This window comes from Petromyzon marinus, chromosome 16 (assembly GCF_048934315.1).
Source record: "Petromyzon marinus isolate PM22_M1 ecotype Great Lakes invasive population chromosome 16, UKy_Petmar_22M1.pri1.0, whole genome shotgun sequence".
Classification (NCBI taxonomy): Eukaryota; Metazoa; Chordata; class Hyperoartia; order Petromyzontiformes; family Petromyzontidae; genus Petromyzon; species Petromyzon marinus.
In genome coordinates this window covers 15,067,356-15,080,606 of record NC_133682.1, presented here as the reverse complement: position 1 = coordinate 15,080,606, position 13,251 = coordinate 15,067,356, and the positions used below count along the sequence as shown (strand labels likewise).

The window sequence follows — 13,251 nt, the reverse complement described above, 5'->3', positions numbered from 1 at the left end:
GAAGTGACCTGGCCACACATGATAGCCCAATGAAGTGGCTTATGATGTGGAAATTTATAGCGGCAGCCAAATGCTCTAAACGCATGTGCAGCTTCTAAATGTGTAGGGAAAAATCAGAGGACCCGGAGAAAAATCCACGTGACCACGTGGGTACACAGCAGGCATCAGGGTCGGGATGGAACAAAAATGGCAGCTATCGTCACAACTGCGTCCATCAACGCAGATGACGGCGGTGGAGAGCGCGAAGGTTCCGCGGCGGCGGCCGTACCTTGGTCAGGGTCGGTGGCCTGCACGCGCGTGAGCAGCGTGCCCACGGCCGTGCTCTCGTACACGCTCACGGAGTAGAGCGGCGTCGTGAACGCCGGGGCGTTGTCGTTGACGTCCTCCAGCCGGACGAGGACGCTCGCCTGGCAGAAGAGGCCGCCTCCGTCCGTGGCGCGGGCGGTGAGCGAGTAGGCGGCCGTCTCCTCGCGGTCGAGCGGCGCCAGCGAGCGCAGCTCGCCTGCGAGCACGGCACAAAACGCACGCGGAGCGAGCAACGCGGAGGTCACCGGTTTGTGTTCACGCGCAGCGACGTAGAGACCGATTCATCATCGTCCACTTACTCCAGTAACCCGGGTGCTGCTGCTGGGGGGTCCACTTTCTGCCCCGCCTCCTTCCCCCCCCCACCACTTCTCTCTCCCCCCCTACTGCCGAGGCCTACTATATAATCCTCGTGCCACGGCAGATCTCTCGCCTACTTCAGCAGTTCTTTCTTGCTGCGGTTGTCCCCCCTGATGACGATTGCTTGTGTTGCAATCGGAACGTCGTGATCTATTATTATTTTTCTACCTACGTGACTTTACCGAAAGGACCAAAGGGTATGGATTCCTGCAGTCACAAAAGCTTCAAATCAAGAATGTGGTTTTCCAGTTTAAGGAGGTGATGAATAAATAATACTCTGTAAAACAATGAAGCCTCTCGTGCCTCTGGAGAGGCTACGTCTCCCGTAAAGACGGCACGAAGCGGAGAGGCGGCGGCGGCGGTAGTTACCGGTGTCGGGGTCGATGCGGAAGCGCTCTGCGCCGGCGCCGTGCAGCGAGTAGCGCAGACGCGCATTCTCCCCGGAGTCGGCGTCACTCGCGTGCACCAGCAGCAGCGCTCGCCCCGCCGCCACGTCCTCCGGCACCGTCACCGTGTACACGGCCTGTGGGCGCGGGCAGAGACACGGGCGCACGCGCGGTGTCTACAGCAGTGTGTGTGTCCCACGTGGTGTGTAGAGCAGTGTGTGTGTGTGTACCCCACGTGGTGTGTAGAGGAGTGTGTGTGTGTACCCCACGTGGTGTGTAGAGGAGTGTGTGCGTGCCCCACGTGGTGTGTACAGCAGTGTGTGTGTGTGCCCCACGTGGTGTGTACAGCAGTGTGCGTGTGTCCCAGTCATATCAGTCAGTCGACCCGTGGCACCTGGGTCTGCCCCGTGACCTCCTGCCAGCGGGCGTTCGACACTTCACGTGGCCTCAGGGTGCACATAGCCTGGCACAAGCGTCGTGGTGATGTCACCGCCAGTTCGTGGTGAATGGCGGTTGTTGTTGTTGTAGAGGAGTGTGTGTGTGTGCCCCACGTGGTGTGTAGAGCAGTGTGTGTGTGTGCCCCACGTGGTGTGTAGAGCAGTGTGTGTGTGTCCCACGTGGTGTGTAGAGCAGTGTGTGTGTGTGCCCCACGTGGTGTGTAGAAAAGTGTGTGTGTACCCCACGTGGTGTGTACAGCAGTGTGTGCCCCACGTGGTGTGGACAGCAGTGTGTGTGTGTATGTCCCACGTGGTGTGTAGAGTAGTGTGTGTGTGTGTGTGCCCCACGTGGTGTGTACAGCAGTGCGTGTGTACTCGCCCCACGTGGTGTGTAGAGCAGTGTGTGTGTACTCGCCCCACGTGGTGTGTAGAGCAGTGTGTGCGTGTGCGTGCGTGCCCCACGCATCGCACCGTCCGGCCGCCTCACCTGCTGACACCGTGGGCGGTTGTCGTTGACGTCCTGCACGCGCACCTCCACGACGGCGCTGCTGCTGAAGGCACCGTCCGTCGCCGTCACGTTGAGCAGGAACGTGTCCTGCCGCTCGCGGTCCAGCGGCCGCCGCACAAACAGCTGCGCCTCACGCTGCTGCTGGTGCGGCTGCTGCCGTTGCGCGACGCCGATGCCGAAGTAGCCCAGGGGGTCTCCGTCTGGGCGCCCCGGCACACGGCACGAGTCGGCCACAGCTCATCTTACCGTGCGCGCCAGAATAAAAACCGCCTCTCTCTCTGCTGCACCGTTTTGGGCGATACGCCCAGGGCAGTGAAGGGGGTCTCCTGACCCGAAGACCTGGACCGAGTTACCGGCGGCCGACGTTTGTGATCTGTTCTCGACCAGCGCGGCGCACTCGTCACGGACTGGACTCGTGAAGGGTGCGCAAGACACAAATATTCAAATTAACTTCTTCAGACTCACGGCTCTCAAACGAGAGACTCTCTATTCTGTTCTCCACCCGTGTGTTTATAAACTGGTCAATCGGTCTGCAGCAAATTCATCATTGGTAGGAGACTCATTGGTGATGTGATAATAAGTGATGTGGTGAGTGATGTGGTGAGTGACGTGGCAAATGGCGAGACTCACTCCGGTTAGCACGGTGGGCTACGTATGGTGCGAAGTTCAACGACACACACAAGTTAAACGTACACACACACAAGTTCAACAAACACACACACACAAGTTAAACGTACACACATACACACAAGTTCAACAAACACACACACACACAAGTTCAACGTACACAAACAAACACACAAGTTCAACGTACACACACACAAGTTCAACGTACAAACACACACGTTCAACGTACAAACACAAACACAAGTTCAACAAACACACACACACACACACAAGTTCAACGTACACAAACAAACACACAAGTTCAACGTACACACACACAAGTTCAACGTACACACACACAAGTTCAACGTACAAACACACACGTTCAACGTATAAACACAAACATAAGTTCAACACACACACACACAAGTTCAACGTACACAAACACACAAGTTCAACGTACACACACACACACAAGTTCAACGTACGTACATACATGCACACACAACAAGTTGAACATACACACACAAGAAGTTCAACGTACACCAACACAAGAAGTTCAACGTACATACACGCATCAAGTTCAACGAACAAGCGGCGAGCGACGCGCCTCACCGGTGATGTAGTAGGAGACGTGGCGATTCTGCGGCTCCGAGTCGGCGTCGCTCGTGCTCAGGATGGCCACCACCTCCCCGGGGACGTCGTCTTCGCGCGCCGACCCGCGGTAGATCTCGGCGGTGAAGCGTGGCGGGTTGTCGTTGACGTCCGCCACCCGCACCGACACGAGCGCGCGCGACGACAGGCGCACGCGCTCCCCGCGGTCCGTCGCCACCACCTCCAGCCGCCACTCGGCCTGCACCGGGCACGCCGCGGGGCGCGGGGAGTGAGCGCCCAATTCTCGCCGGCACGGTGGGAGAGACCGAGCCCCATCACCGATAGCCGCCTAAACGATCTCGCACGGTGAGGACGCGGCCCTTTACCCAACGCTTAATTTTCCCAGATCTGAATACACGCAGAATGATCGATGGGTTGTGAGAATAGGCCTAACTCAGCGCTCTGCCGCAGCTCTTCTGTGCCATGCGTCAGAGATATTCTCGGAAACACTCGGCTGGCAGAAAGGGCAAACCAGCAGCGAACGAATTAGTCTGTCGTCCTCGCTCCAGCGTCAACAAAACGAGAGCCAATTTGTGGCACGTCAACAGTGTGTGCTACAGAGAGACGACTGGCACCGTCACAGGAATGCCGAAATATCCAGCGCCGGCTTTGGGCTGCCAATGAAGAAGGGCACCACCCGCTCGATCTAGACTTGACTACAAATGCACATTTGAAAGCGCTTCGCCGATTCTGAGCCTCTTGACGCAGCGTGCCACCGAAGCACAGGGGAGAGGCTTGCGATGCGTTGTGGCGCTGCAAACTCAGTTCTTTAGAAATGGAGGCGCACGGTGAGATGAACTGTGGCCGACTCGTGTCGTTCTTTAGAAACGAGTTTGTGTTTGATTTGTTGTCTGTCCCCTGCACCTCCGATTAGCACGGTTGGCTACGTACGGCGAGAAAGAAGTTCAACATACACACATGCATGCAAAGTCTTGAGCATGCGACCAATATTATCCATGAGAGGTTTCTGCGTTAGATCACGTAACGCGTAACGTGATCTAACCCAGAAACCTGTTACGGATATTAAAGATATTAAAGACGTCTCCTCGCCGCACGACTCCAACAACACAGGGGAAGCTAACGGCGATTAAACTGTCAACGAACGCATCTGCCGTGCGACACAACCGCTCTCCTGCGGAGAGGCGCAACGGCCGTTGTTGAGGCCAAGCCCGGGGCCCGGGGGGTCACGGGGGTCACGGGGGTCACGGGGTCCGCCCAAGGGCGTTACCTGCGCCTCACAGTCGAGGGGCCGCAGGGCGGTGAGCCAGCCTGTGTGAGCGTCGAGCGCGAACGTGTCGGCCACGTCGTCCATGGGCCCCGCGGCCTCGCCCAGCGAGTAGGACACCTGGCCGTTGGGGCCCGAGTCGGCGTCGCGAGCGCGCACGCGCAGCACGCGAGTCCCGGCTGGCAGGTTCTCCATGACGAACGCCTCGTACGCCGCCGACTCGAAAGCCGGCGCATTGTCGTTGACGTCCTTCACCTGAACGCTGACCTGCGAGAGGGGGAGAAGGGGGGGGAAGGTCGCGTTATTCGCTCTGCGGCGCAGCACGGCGGAAGGGGACCAGGCTACGGGTGACCGATTCCCTCATCCGTTCGCCACCTCACGACGTATAGGTAAGGGGGAGAGAGAGAGGCTGTGGATTTTGAGCAGTCAACAAGTGGGAAAAATTGTAAAAGCTTTGTCTTGTAAATAATAAGACCCAGATGATGTCGCCTGGGCACAACAAGAGCGGAACTTCAATTGTCCCGATGCGGAAAGCGCTAAATTAACTGCTTTTGCCGTAAAAAAAACTTTGGACAACAGCAAGTGGTCCGGGGTTCTCCGACTCCCGGCAGGGTTTCATGTGGCGTGTGTGTGAAGGTGTCACTGCCGTGTGGGCAGGAACCGGCACTACGTCCAGCATGACTCTTAAAAACAGGAACATTACTCTTACTTATTTAACGTCAGCATTACTTTATCAAGTATGTTTTGGCATGTATCCCTACTGTACCTTCAGATGCAATCACATTAAGACATCTTATAAATATGAGTTGTGTTGAATTGTATCTTTAAAATATATATTTCCCCATTGCAGCCCGAGTGACAGATTCACCTTTTGACAATTTCAGACAGGGTTCCAATAACCGCTTTCACAAGCTCGTTTTCGGTGTTTGCGCTGACATCACCGCTTTCCCACCTCCCACCTGCGCCCACGATGCCGACAGGCACGCCGTGCGAGCGCCGGCACGCCCGCAACCTCGCGCCAGCGCCGTCCCGCCCACCTGAACCACGGCGACGGCGTCGTGCTCCCCGTCCGAGCGAGAGGCGGCGACGCTGAACTGCAGCCACCTGGCGGCCTCGTGGTCCAGCTGCCTCTCCAGCTTGAGACGCCCCGTGGCCGCGTCGACGCCAAACGGGGCGCCGTCGCCGCCGCCGCCATCGCTCGCGGCCCACACGAGGCTGTAGGCCACGCGCTCGGGACCCACGACCCCGACGGCCTCCAGCTCGGTGCCTGGCGCCGCGTCCTCGGCCACCGAGAAGGAGTAGTAGGACTCGGCGAAGCGGGGGATGGCGACGTCGGGGGGCAGCACTTCCACGTAGACCGGCACGAGCGAGCGGAGCGAGGGCTGCCCGCCGTCCTGCGCCAGCACGAAGAACGAGAGGCGGGTCCCCTCCAGGCCCACCAGGCTGTCGGAAGAGCTGATGGCACCGCTCTCCGGGTCGATCCGCAGGGCCTCCTCCGCGCCGCCCGAGTCCTCGCCGTAGATGGAGAACGCCACGTCGGCGTTGCTCCCCTCGTCGGCGTCCGTCGCCACGACCTGGGCCACGAAGGTGCCCTCCCTCGCATCGGCCGGGACGGCGGCCTTGTACTCGGCGGCGTGGAAGCGCGGAGCGTTGTCGTTGACGTCGGTGAGGATCACCTTGACGACGCAGAAGGCCACCCGCCCGCCGCCGTCCACGGCCATGACGTTGATCTCGATGACCCTCTCCGGAAGGTTCTCGCGGTCGAGGCTCTCCGTCGTCACGACGAGGCCGTCGGCCCCCACGCTGAACCTGCTCCCCGCGAAGTCGTTGACGATGGAGTAGCTCACCTTGCCGTAGTCGCCGGCATCCCGGTCGGTGGCCGACGCCACGGCGACCGCGGTGCCGACCGGAGAGTTTTCCGCCAGCTCCACCTCGTACGCGTGCCGCTCGAAGACGGGCCCGTGCAGGTTCTCGCCCGCGACGGCGACGCGCACGCGGACCGCGGCCGCGTGGACTCCGTCCGACGCGGTCACGTTCAGGACGTGGACGGCGTCCGCTCGCAGCTTGCCAGGCGCCGACACGGAGATGACGCCGGAGCGGGCGTCGACGGCGAAGCAGCCGAGCTCGTTCCCCGAGAGGATGCCGTAGGCGAGGCGCTCCCCGTCGGAGGCGTCGGCGTCCAGGGCGAGCACGCGCGTAACCGGGTGGCCGCGCGGCACCAGCTCGCCGACCGTCGCCTCGTACAGGCCCCGCGCGAACGCCGGGGCGTTGTCGTTGAAGTCGGCGACGGCGACCGTGACGGGGACGTCGACGGCGAGCGCGGGGACGCCGCCGTCCACGGCCCGCACCGCGAAGCGCAGCTCCGCCACGAGCTCGCGGTCCAGCTGGCGCGACGTGAGCACCGCGCCGCCGCTTGGGTCCACGTGGAAGTATTCCGTGGCACGGTCGGGGTCGTCCACGATCTGGTACGAGACGACCCGGTTGGTGCCCGAGTCGGCGTCGGCCGCGGAGACGGTGAACGCCAGCGTGCCGACGGGCGTCGCCTCGGACAGCACGACCTCGTACGAGTCGAGCGCGAAAGCGGGCGCGTTGTCGTTCGCGTCCTCCACCAGCACGTCCACCGTCGCGTCGGCGTGGGCGCCCGTCAGCGAGTCGGTGGCACGCACCGCCAGCCGGTAGGCGGGCCGCGTCTCGTAGTCCAGCGGCTCCGCCGTGCTCAGGACGCCGGTATCGAAGTCCACGGAGAAGTGGCCCAGCCGGTCGCCGTCGGTTATGCAGTAGACGAGGCGGAAGCCGTCGGGGCTGCTGGCCTGCACGCCGAGCAGCGGCGTGCGGGGCGGGGCGCTCTCCGACACGCTCACGCGGTAGAACGGCCTCTCGAACGTCGGCATCGCCTCGTTCGCGACGCGCACGGCCACCTCGACGTCCGTCCACAGGGGAGGGCTGCCCCCGTCTTGCGCGCGCACGACGAGGGCGAACTCCTCCTCGTGGGACCCTTCGGGCGAGAACGCCTCCCTCAGCCGGACGTCCCCGGTCACCTCGTCGACGTCGAAGCGCCCGAAGTCGTCGCGCAGGGCGTACCGCACCTCGCCGTTGGGGCCCGCGTCCCCGTCGACGGCGGTCACCCGCCGCACCGCCGCCCCCGGCTCGGCGTCCACCCGCACCGCCGCGTAGTACGGCAGCCCCACGAACGCGGGGGCGTTGTCGTTGACGTCGAGGACGCGGACGCGCACGACGGCGCGGGCGACGCGCGGCGGCGAGCGCTCGTCGCGCGCCTCCACCACCAGCTCGTGCCGCTCGCGCTCCTCGCGGTCGAGGGGCGCGGCGGCGCGGCTGCGCAGGGCGCCCGAGGTGCGGCCCACCTCGAACAGGCCCCGGGGGTTGAGCAGGCGGTAGAACACCGGCTCGTTCAGACGGTTGCCCGTGACCGTCACCAGGGCCACCAGCTGCGCCTCCGTCGTGTTCTCCGTCACCAGGCCGTTGTAGACTTCGCGCGTGAAGGACAGGCCGCTCGGCTTGCTCTCGGCCGTGGATATCTTCACCGTGGCGGAGGACGAGAACTTCCCGTCCGTCACGCGCACGGTCAGGTCGTAGAACCTCTCGAGCGCCGTGAGGTTTTGCACCGTGACGACGCCGCTCCTCGGGTCTACGGCGAACTTCTGTGCCGCGTTTCCGCCGGCGATGAAGTAAGCGAGGTCGGCGTTGGGCGAGGTGTCGGCGTCCACGGCGGACACGGTCAGCACCTCCACGCCGCGGTACGCGGGCAGCAGCAGCGTGGCGTCGTACACGGGGCTCGTGAACTCGGGCGGGGAGTCGTTGACGTCCACCAGCAGCACCGTGACGAGGGCGGGCGTCTCGGCGTGCAGCGGGGGGCTCCCGCCGTCGCGCACCTGCACCGAGAAGGCGAAGGCGTGCGTCTCCTCTCGGTCGAGGGCGCGGGCCGTGCGCACCGCCCCCGTGCTGGCGTCCACGGCGAAGTAGCGGCGCGCCGCGGGCTCCACGATGCGGAACGAGAGCAGCGCGTTGCGGCCGGCGTCGCCGTCGGCGGCGCGCACCACGAGCGGCGCGCCCGTCTCGTCGAGAACCGCGCTGCCGGGCGGCGCGTCCTCCGCCACCAGGCCGCCGTAGCTCGGGCGAGCGAACGTCGGCCGCCGGTCGTTCTCGTCCCTCACGTGCACCGACACCGAGGCGTTGGCCGCCGCGCCCGCCATGTCGGCGGCCCGCACGACGAGGAGGTAGGAGGGCCGCGCGGCGTGGCTCAGGGCGCGGCGCGTGAACACCGCGCCCGAGTTGGGGTTCACCTCGAACGCGTCCCCGAAGTTGCCGTCGCGAATCTCGTAGACGACCGACGAGTGGCCCGAGGCCGACACCACGGCGACGAGCGTGCCGGGCGGGGCCGCCTCGCCCACCTCGCCGGCGTAGACGGGTCGCGTGAAGCGCGGCGGCGCGTTGCTCGCCACGGTCACCGCGATCTCCACGTCGGCCGTGGAGCCGAGCGGCCCCTCGCCGTTGTCCGTGGCGCGCACGACCAGGCGGTAGCGGGCGAGGCGTGCGCGGTCCAGCTCCCGTGCCACCGACACGATGCCCAGTGCGGGGTCCATGCTGAAGGCGCCGCCAGTGTTCCCTGCAGACAGGAAGACAAAACCCGTCGCTGCTTGCCGCCTGTCGAGCTTCCGGGCACAGGGGCCTCGATGACGGTGTCAAGGTGGCAGTGGTGGTGGTGAGGAAGCGGTGGCCATATGGAGGCGGTGAGTTGGTGGTGGCGGCGAGTTGGTGGTGAGTTGGTGGTGGCGGTGAGTTGGTGGTGAGTTGGTGGTGGCGGTGAGTTGGTGATGGCGGTGAGTTGGTGGTGGTGAGTTGGTGGTGAGTTGGTGGTGGCGGTGAGTTGGTGGTGGTGGTGAGTTGGTGGTGAGTTGGTGGTGGCGGTGAGTTGGTGGTGGTGGTGAGTTGGTGATGGCGGTGAGTTGGTGGTGGCGGTGACAGGACGGCAGTGAGGAGGTGGTGGCGTTGAGGAGGACGGTGAGTCCTCGCTGCGCTCACCGGATTCGATGGCGTACGAGAGGCGAGCGTTGTCGCCCGTGTCGCGGTCGCGCGCTGTGACCTGCAACACGGCGGAGCCGGGCAGCGCCGACTCGAACACGCGGCCCTGGTAGGTGCGCAGCGTGAACTCGGGCGCGTGGTCGTTGGCGTCCAGCACGGTGATGAGCACGCGCGCCAGGCTGCGCTTGGTCTGGACGTCCTGGTCGCGCACCTGCACAGCCGGAGTGGCGTCACGGTCAGCGCTCCTTTGTTGGATAAAAACACCTTAACATATGAATGCATTGGGGGTATAACCGGTGGTGCGTGGGAGTATAAAAAAATAGCCCACAAATTTTCCGTGTTAACTTTTGTTATTTTCCCCACGATTCGCGACCCCCGGTCGAAAAGTCTTGCGGGATACGCGTCAAAATCAGTTCTCGTGATGTCGTTAGCAGTCGGAAGACGAATGTCAGTTAAAGATTTTTTTTTACCGTTTTACAAGGACCGGTATGTTATGCTGCACTGGTGTACCGCCAATACGTCCATACACAGAATCGCAGACCTTGGCCAATTGCTGGCACATGGTCTACCGTCTGCCTGCATGCCTTCCCGCTCGTCTGTGGTTTCCCTCTTTGTCGTGCGGCGCGTAACGAGTCTAAATTATTATTCACTATTATCCACGCGTACACACAGGGCACACCACATCTGTCTCTCACCGCCCATTCGGTGCGCAGGGCCATGAGGAAGCGGCCAAGTCCTGTTCACAGGAGCTCACAGGACACGTGGTGGTAAGGTGCACCGCTCTCACGGGGAAACACGTGCAAGTGGTTTGGGGTTTATCGCACTTCACCACACGCAGGTGCGTGTACACGTAGATTCCCCGTGCATCCCATTGCCAAGACTGCCAAAGTTTGTACCGCCGGAGAATGCTACTAATTGAGGATGATGCGTTCCGTGTGTCAACATTGACTCGAGTCGTCTTGAGTCAACATCAAGTCCTGGCGTCTGTCACACTGAACCGGGCTCTGTACGAGTACAGACAAGCAGCCTTGTTCTCCACCATTGTAAATCTGATCACCCCTTGGGGTAGCGCGGCCTCCCCCGGCCGCCCTCACCATGACGGTGAGCGTGTGCCGGTGCTGGCTCTCGTGGTCGAGCGGCTCGGCCGTGTACAGCACGCCCGTGGCCGGGTCGAGGCGGAAGAGGCGGGCGCTGGCGGGCTCCGCGCTGCCGTAGAGCGTGTAGATGAGGCGGTCCTTCTCGTCGCCGTCCGACGCCGACACGCGCGCCACCTCCGTGTTGGGCGGCACGTCCTCACGCACGCTCGCCTTGTACAGAGGCCTGGAGAACTCGGGCCGGTGGTCGTTGACGTCGATCACTTTGATGTGGATCTGAGGGCGAGGGCGAGGGCGGCGCGAGCCGGTGAGCCGTTGCCGCGCGCACGAGACTCCGTGCAGCGTGGCAACATCGCCCCCTGCCGCGAAAAAACCTGGACCCTCCTGACCAAGAGTCTCGGGGACCCGGCGAGCGGACAAGCGAGCGTGATGACAACGATAAAATGCATTTCCGTAAAAACCCGCACCCCCGTGGCCGTCGCGACGGGCCCTGTGCAGTGCGGCCCACCTGCGTGACGAGGGTGCGCGTCCCATCCGTCACTTCCACCGTCAAGTTGTAGTGCGACTTCTGCTCGGCGTCCAGCGGCTTCGCCACCACCAGGGTCCCCGTGCCGCGTTCCACGTCAAAGCGGCTGTCCACGTTCCCGCCTGGGCACAAGCGCGAGGCGGCACGGCGCACGCCTCCTCTTACCGCGGGCACTGGATCGCGTTGGCAGTGGCGGCGGCGGCGGCAGCGGCATCGCGATTTCGCACTCTTGACGGAACAGAGCCGGCCCGCGTGCGCATAACTCAGCAGCACACTCGTTCCTTGCGCACAAAGCTGCACACAGCTTGTATATTGGTCTACAATGGCTTACACACACTATAAACTCTGGATGATATTTGTTATTTTACCAGCAAAGGGCGACTGAGCTATATAGCTCTTCAGAAGCAACCTGACCACAAATGATAGCTCAACAAAGTGGCTCATCGTGTGTAAATTGATAGCAGGCAAATGCTTTAAACGCGTGATGTTGATTCTAAATGGGTAGGGAAAAACCGGAGAAAAATCCACGCAGCCACGGGGAGAACATGCAAACTCCAAATATACAGGCTTCAGGGTCGGGATCGAATCCACCACCTCCTGTATGCTAGGCGAGGTAATTAACATCTCGCCACACAGAGCGCACTACCAACAAACACACAACATGCGCTAACGGTCAGGGCTGGGACTCCCATGTCGTACCATGACATCGTTGATAAAAAACAAAAAATATTACCGATAACCGACGTCAACTCACTCTTGGAAACGTGGCACACTTGATGAAAAAAAAAAACTCAAATCCGTAACAAATCAGATGTAAAAGTAGAACAACATCAGCTCCCAGCCCGGCCACAGCCGCTTTCTCACAAGGCTCCAGCGTTGGGGCGCGGAGTTCCCCCACACTCCACGGTAAACGCGGGAAGAGCCGCACCCTTACGTCTTAGCGCTCCCGCCACGCGCACGGGTACCTTGCGTGAGCCACGCACGAGTGGCAACAGGACAAGTGGACAATATGGAAGAGCTCTCTGGCCCGGTGGTGACCCCATGTTAGCGGTCCGTGACATTCAGCGAGAGGCCGGGAGGGGGCAGCGTAGAGCCAGCGGAGGGAGGAGCGTGGAAAGCGGTAAGTGACCGGGTGAGATGCGCAGGGGAAAGCCGTGTGTGGGTCGTGGGGTTATTTGACCATACTTCGCCGTGCTGGTGAGAGCCAGTTGACGATGGCGATGGGCGTAAACGTGGGAGGGGTGTAACGGTGGATTCTGCTGCACTGTGTCCTGCCTACAGCATCCCGTGTGTGCTTGGTGGTGGTCACCCATTCAAGTGCTGGCCAGGCACAACCGTGCCGAGCTTCCCGGATCTGATGCGATCAGGCCCGGTCCTTGTTGATTTGTCGTAGGCCAGACACACGAGCACTCGGGGAGAAATTCAGCCTTGCACTACCTCAGCCTGCTGCTGTTGACTCATCTCTTGATTATAAACAAATACGCGGACTCATTCTGCATTCCGTACAAAGGCATTTCGTCGCACGTTCCCATGACCGATTGCATTGGGCTGGGCTACAGCTGGGCCAGATCCCACCTCTCCCCTTGTTTAGTTCACACCGTCGACCGCGTGGCCTGTGCAGGGCTCTCGAGTCTCGCACATCTCGGGTATTCACGATGCAATCCCCCCAGATTGAGGGGCTCGGAAATACGCTCACAATGGTGCCATCTCCCACACCCACGCATGTGAAACACCAGTTGACAACAGCCGCACCCCCGCCGCTGGCAGCCGACCAATCGGATCCATGAGACAGAGACCCCCCCCACCCCCCTGGAGTCTGCTGAACAAACTCACGCCCAGACAAACGCCCAACAGTGCCTTCCGAGCTCCACATTCCTACCCCTCCCCCCCAAGTCCCCTACCCCCCAAGTCCCCCCCAAGTCCCCTACCCCCCCAAGTCTCCTACCCCCAAGTCCCCAACTCCCCAAGTCCCCTACCCCCCAAGTCCCCTACCCCCCAAGTCCCCTACCTCCCAGCTCCCCTACCCCCAAAGTCTCCTACCCCCCAAGTCCCCTACCCCCCAAGTCCCCTACCTCCCAGCTCCCCTACCCCCCAAGTCCCCTACCCCCCAAG

At 62.0% G+C, this 13,251-nt stretch overlaps 1 protein-coding gene across 4 annotated transcripts in view; it reads right to left on the bottom strand.

The window, feature by feature from the left end:
- LOC116942803 (protocadherin Fat 1-like) overlaps positions 1-13,251 on the bottom strand; it is a 115,246-nt gene that overhangs the window by 27,981 nt on the left and 74,014 nt on the right. For all 4 annotated transcript variants that reach the window (XR_012941834.1, XM_076067542.1, XM_076067543.1 and 1 more), the window contains exons 7-15: positions 11,122-11,261; positions 10,614-10,889; positions 9,520-9,730; positions 5,517-9,103; positions 4,483-4,746; positions 3,216-3,453; positions 1,974-2,194; positions 1,033-1,186; positions 269-502 (exon numbers count right to left, since the gene is read on the bottom strand). Coding sequence is in view for 3 of the 4 variants with exons in the window: in XM_076067542.1 (XP_075923657.1) it covers positions 269-502; positions 1,033-1,186; positions 1,974-2,194; positions 3,216-3,453; positions 4,483-4,746; positions 5,517-9,103; positions 9,520-9,730; positions 10,614-10,889; positions 11,122-11,261 (5,325 nt within the window). In the remaining variant the exon portion in view is untranslated. The remainder of the gene's footprint in view (positions 1-268; positions 503-1,032; positions 1,187-1,973; positions 2,195-3,215; positions 3,454-4,482; positions 4,747-5,516; positions 9,104-9,519; positions 9,731-10,613; positions 10,890-11,121; positions 11,262-13,251) is intronic.